The sequence below is a fragment of the Malania oleifera genome, chromosome 7 (genome assembly GCF_029873635.1).
Source record: "Malania oleifera isolate guangnan ecotype guangnan chromosome 7, ASM2987363v1, whole genome shotgun sequence".
Lineage (NCBI taxonomy): Eukaryota > Viridiplantae > Streptophyta > Magnoliopsida > Santalales > Ximeniaceae > Malania > Malania oleifera.
This window is the reverse complement of record NC_080423.1, coordinates 108,483,346-108,489,450: the sequence shown is the minus strand read 5'-3', so window position 1 is coordinate 108,489,450 and position 6,105 is coordinate 108,483,346. Positions and strand designations below refer to the sequence as shown.

Genomic DNA, 6,105 nt, shown 5'->3' with positions numbered 1-6,105 from the left:
AACAAAAAATATATGATCGAATACAGAAAATAAAAAATAAATTCTATTCCATTGTTCACACTGTTAATTTTTTATATTTTCATTTAAATTTTATTTCATTACATTCTCATTCTACTTCATTTCAAATATCTCAAAAAATTGGGGAAAAAAACTAGGTGCATTTTGGTAAATTAATGTATTTTTACTATTTTGAATTTTTGCGGCTACTTCAACGGCCATTTAAAAGAAGCTCCTTCGCGCTCTCCTCAGAACCTTACACAGAAGCTCCTTCTTCGTCTATGAGCTCGTCAACAATGGCGACCACTGCTTCCGGCACTTCCCTCTGCAAGACTCCGTTCACTTCACCCAAATATCCCATGCCCGTTTCCGGATTCACCCTCCCCATTTCTTCGAAACCCCGAAGCTCTACCCTTTCTCGAACTCTCCAGATCTCCAATTCCCTCTCAAACTCTAAACCCCGCGCCGCTGCTGCCACCGCCACCTCCGCCACCAGCTCCCTTCCCACCACCACCACCACCGCCACTACCAAAACCCCAGAACTATTCACATCCAGATTTGCCGATAATGAGCCCAGAAAGGGCGCCGACGTCCTCGTCGAAGCCCTCGAGCGCGAAGGCGTCACCGACGTCTTCGCCTATCCCGGTGGAGCGTCCATGGAGATTCACCAGGCCCTCACGCGCTCCAACATCATCCGCAACGTCCTCCCCCGCCACGAACAGGGCGGGATCTTCGCCGCCGAAGGTTATGCTCGCGCCTCTGGCCTTCCCGGAGTCTGCATCACCACCTCCGGCCCTGGCGCCACCAACCTCGTCAGTGGACTCGCCGACGCGTTGCTCGACAGCATCCCCATTGTCGCCGTCACCGGGCAGGTCCCTCGCGGGATGATCGGCACCGACGCCTTCCAAGAAACCCCCATTGTTGAGGTAACGAGGTCCATCACCAAGCATAATTACTTAGTACTCAATGTTGAGGACATTCCTAGGATTGTGCGTGAGGCAATTTTCATTGCGTGTTCAGGCCGGCCTGGCCCGGTTCTGATTGATATTCCGAAGGATACACAGCAGCAGCTAGTGGTTCCTGATTGGGATATGCCAATTAGATTACCTGGGTATGTTTCTAGGCTGCCCAAGTGCCCAACTGAGGCCCATTTGGAGCAGATTGTTAGGTTGATATCGGAATCGAAGAAGCCAGTTTTATATGTGGGTGGAGGGTGTGTGAACTCGAGCGAGGAGTTGCGTCAATTTGTGGAGATAACGGGGATTCCTGTCGCAAGCACTTTGATGGGTCTTGGTTCGTTCCCCTGTGCGGACGATTTATCTCTTCATATGCTGGGAATGCACGGCACTGTTTATGCTAATTATGCTGTGGATAAGTCTGATCTGTTGCTTGCATTCGGAGTGAGGTTCGATGACCGTGTGACGGGAAAGGTGGAAGCTTTCGCGAGCAGGGCCAAGATTGTTCACATTGACATAGATTCTGCAGAGATTGGGAAGAACAAGCAGCCGCATGTGTCAGTTTGTGCTGATTTGAAGCTGGCATTGAAAGGGATAAATGGGATGCTGGAGAGGAAAGCAGACAAGCTTAAACTGGATTTTTCGACTTGGAGAGAGGAACTGAAAGAGCAGAAACTGAAGTATCCATTGAGTTACAAGACTTTTGGGGAGGCAATTCCTCCACAGTATGCAATTCAGCTTCTTGATGAATTGACAAATGGGGATGCAATTGTAAGTACTGGTGTTGGGCAACATCAGATGTGGGCTGCTCAATTCTACATGTACAACAAGCCTCGGCATTGGTTAACCTCAGGTGGATTTGGGGCTATGGGTTTTGGATTACCTGCTGCAATGGGCGCAGCTGTGGCGAAACCGGATGCAGTTGTTGTAGACATTGATGGTGATGGGAGTTTTATGATGAATGTTCAGGAATTGGCTACAATTGGTGTGGAGAATCTTCCTGTTAAGATAATGCTCGTAAATAATCAGCATTTAGGTATGGTTGTGCAGTGGGAGCATCGGTTCTACAAGGCTAATAGGGCTCACTCATATCTAGGAGACCCATCAAAAGAGTCCGAGATATTCCCTGATATGTTGAAGTTTGCAGAAGCATGTGCGATACCTGCTGCTCGAGTGTCAAAGAAGGGAGATCTTAGAGCTGCAATTCGGAAAATGCTGGATACTCCTGGGCCATACTTACTGGATGTTATTGTACCCCATCAAGAACATGTCCTGCCTATGATCCCAAGTGGTGGTGCTTTCAAGGATGTAATCACAGAGGGCGATGGGAGATCAACCTATTGATCTTTTTGAGCAGTGTTAGGCTTATCCACAGCAACAACCAGCGGCTTTTCACAAAGCAGTTTCATGAACATCAGTTTAACTATTTTTCAGGATTCTTGATATGTTTGTTTAGATATGTAATCGGTTTCAATTCAAATGTTTAAATTCAAATGTATTCCTCCGTTCCTATCTTTCCATGATTCAGTTGTAACAAGAATATATTTTACATCTTTGTAATTACACACTTATACCTGTGTTTAAGATAAGGCAGCAATTCTCCAAATATTTGAGCTTTCACATGGTATCAGAGTCTAAGTGACCAACGTCTGATCCCAATGGCATCCTCCTCCTCCACTCTCGTTCCATCCCCACCCACCTCTCTTACTCCTCACTCCTTTATCACCGTCAAGCTAAGTCATGACAACTCCTTACTTTGGCGTGCCCAAATTGTTCCCTGCCTTAAAGGCACTCGTCTATTCGGCTATGTTGATGGCTCACTACTGGTACCCCCTACTCATATTTCTGAAAGTGACAACTCAACCGAAATCATTCCAAATCCTACCTTCCACTCTTGGCACCTTCAAGATCAACTCATCCTGAGTGTCCTTACCTCCTCCCTCACGGAAAAACTTTTATCTCATGTAGTTAAGTGCACCACCTCGCGCGAAATATGGCTTGTATTAGAACGCATGGTTTCCTCCACCTCTCATGCTCAGATTACCAATATACACTTTCAGCTTGCTACTCTCAAAAAAGCCAACCTCTCAATTGCTGATTATTTCCAGCAATTTACCAACCTCACCGATACCTTTGCTGTTATTGATCAACCATTAAACAATTATGAGCTTGTTTCTTTTCTTCTTGCAGACCTTGGACCGGATTATGACTACTTTGTCATATCTGTTACCACTAGAGTTGAACCTCTATCCATTAAAGACTTCTATGGTAATCTTTTTGCTCATGAAAAGCAATTGGAGCAGCATCAAGCCATAGTTGATCTAGCTGTCGCCAATGCCAATTTCACATCTCACAACACCACAAATCGTGGTGGTCGTGGCAATCATCGCGGCTCTCCAAGCCACAATGGACGAGGCAATTATCGGAACTCACCATCTCGAAACAACCGAGGCAGGGGGCATGGTCGAAGTTCTTCATCCTCTTCCAACACCTCTCGTCTTGTTTGCCAAGTTTGCAAAAAAGAACAAGTCATGTGGCGTTGGACTGTTATTATAGGTATGATGAAACGTACCAGGGGGATTCCTCTCAAGGCTAAGCATATGTATCAACTTCCAAAAATTCTACTGATGCAACTTGGTACTCGGACTCGGGTGCTACACATCATCTTACTTCGGAACTTGCCAATCTGAATATTAAAGCTGGAGAATACTCAGGATCTGATACAATTCATGTAGGCAATGGTAATGATCTTCCTATTCATCATATTGGAACCACTCAAATTTTCACTCCCTCACTTAAAATTCAACTCAATAATGTGTTTCATGTTCCCCACATTTGCAAAAATCTACTCTCTGTCCAGCGCTTCACCAAAGATACTAATACATTTTTTGAATTCCACCTATCTTATTTTCTTTTGAAGGATCGAGCTACGGGAAAGCTGCTACTCCAAGACCCGAGTAACCATGGACTCTATCAAATTTCAACCACCAAAAATAAAAGTGTTTCGTCCGCTTTCTCAAGTGAGCACTCCACTCTCTCCTTATGGCATGCTCGTATGGGTCATCCTTCGTTTCAAATTGTTCATCGCATCCTTCGTCAAATGCAAGTCCCAGTACATTGCTCCTCCATCTCTAAAAAATGCTCTGCTTGCTTGTGTTCAAAGAGTAAGCAATTACCCTTTTTCCGTTTCTTTAACTCAAGTTACAGAACCTTCAGCATTGATCTATACCGATGTATGGGGCCTTGCTCCTATTTGTTCAAACACTGGCAATAAATATTATATTTCTTTTCTAGGTGCATTTAGCAAATATTCTTGGCTTTATCCTATTCCTTTAAAAAGTGATGTTAGTCGTATTTTTCTCAAATTTCAATCATATGTTGAACGATATTTTAATACCAAAATCAAAGTTGTGCTGTAAGAACCTGAACCGTGATGAATGGGTTTAAATAAATAAGAGAGGGGCAAATTGAGAATTTGGCATATTTCGTTGATGAAGCCTTTGTTCTTCTCACCGACGAAATTTAGAGACTCATCGATGAGGAGAAGCCGAGGAGTCTCGAAAAAATCGATGATCTCAAATTCGTCGATGAGGTCACTAATTCGTCGACGAAGGTAGTGGAAGATTCGTCGACGAAGGCACCATTATGTCGACGAATTGGGCCGGGTCAAAGGGCTATAAATAGGATTTTTCATTACTTCTTCATTAAGTAACTTCAATCTTATCTCTCTCTCTAGAACTCTCCCTACACTCTCTTTCTCTAGATTTATTCGTCGATCGTTGATGGAATCCGAAATCTGAAGTTACCACGAGGATCGTGGGAGGATTCTCCATAATTTCTACGGATCGGAATCTTATTTCGGAGATTTTTGGGTTTTGAAAAAAATCGAGGTAAGGCTCAGTTTTCAATTTAGATTTGGTAGTTTTATAGGTAACAGTCTTGTGAGTATATTTTGTACTGTGATTTGTAGGTTTTGGAACTCGGTTCGCTATTTAGGGGCCTTAGAGTTCAGAATTTGCTATTCGGGGAAAACTATGAATTTTTCATTATTACAGTTTTGGGAAAAGGGGGCGACGGGCTGCATCCCTGGTTTTGTTGAAAATCGTGGGTATATGTTGATTTATACTATGATATTGGGATGGTCGTGCCTTGACTTATTTAAATTGTATTTGTTTGGAAAAACATGATTTAGATTACCCAATAGGTGTGGTTTGTTTGGTTATATGAGCATGCATATGTTGTATCTTGGTGAAATAGGAACGGGGTTTCGAATTGTTCCAGATTTAAAAATTTGGCATTTGCCGAAGAGTGTGCAATGCCACTAGATTGGCCGGCTTTAGAGCCGAAGGGTGTGCGAACACTAGATCTGCACCGGTGTTTGCCGAAGGGTGTGAAATATCACCAGATTGCCGACGTTAGCTGAAGGGTGTGAAATACCACCAGATCTCCGATTTTTACCGAAGGGTGTGAAATACCACCAGACTGTCCAACTTTGAGCCGAAGGGTGTGACGACACTAGATTGTATTGCTTGGTTTGTGAAAATACTAGAACTGTTTTGATTTTTTTGACTATAGTTCTATACATGTTAGTGTATCATGATAAAACTCAATTGCCACACACCGATATAACCTGGATTTTTCCTTACTAAGAGGTGTCTCGCACTTGTTGTACATACATTTTTACAGGTCCTTCGAGTAACTAGAACTAGCGTCCTAGTGTAGGGAGCGTAGTGGCCGGTGTATTGCGTTTAGCGCTTGGGTAAGTGTTAGGACTGTATTTTGATGGGTTGCCATTTTGAGATGTTTTGGGCACCCGTTTGTACATTTTGATAAATCCATTTCTGCTCTTGTATAAATTCTGGTATGGTATTACATATGTGTATATAGATGACCTTTTTTTGTTGTGCATATGATTGTGGTTGGATGTGTTTAGGGTGCCTGGGAACCCCACGGGATCGGACCCTCATTCATTCTACTGTATCTTTGGATGTTTTATCATATACAAGGACATGTTATTTACATTTTCACCCTTGGGTCCCATTTCGGGGTTCGGGGTGTGACAGCTTGGTATCAGAGCTAATCAGGTTACTAGATCTTGTAGACTTGGTTAGGCTTAGTTATGAGTACATACCAGAATATAAGATGTGGATAT

The 6,105-nt window shown here is 43.4% G+C and overlaps 1 protein-coding gene across 1 annotated transcript; it reads left to right on the top strand.

Annotated features, from left to right (window-relative positions):
• Positions 1 to 261: 261 nt before the first annotated feature.
• Positions 262 to 2,569, top strand: LOC131160588 (acetolactate synthase 2, chloroplastic-like). The gene has a single exon (XM_058116404.1). The coding sequence runs from the start codon at positions 279 to 281 to the stop codon at positions 2,295 to 2,297; it is 2,019 nt and encodes a 672-aa protein (XP_057972387.1). The 5' UTR covers positions 262 to 278; the 3' UTR covers positions 2,298 to 2,569.
• Positions 2,570 to 6,105: the final 3,536 nt, after the last annotated feature.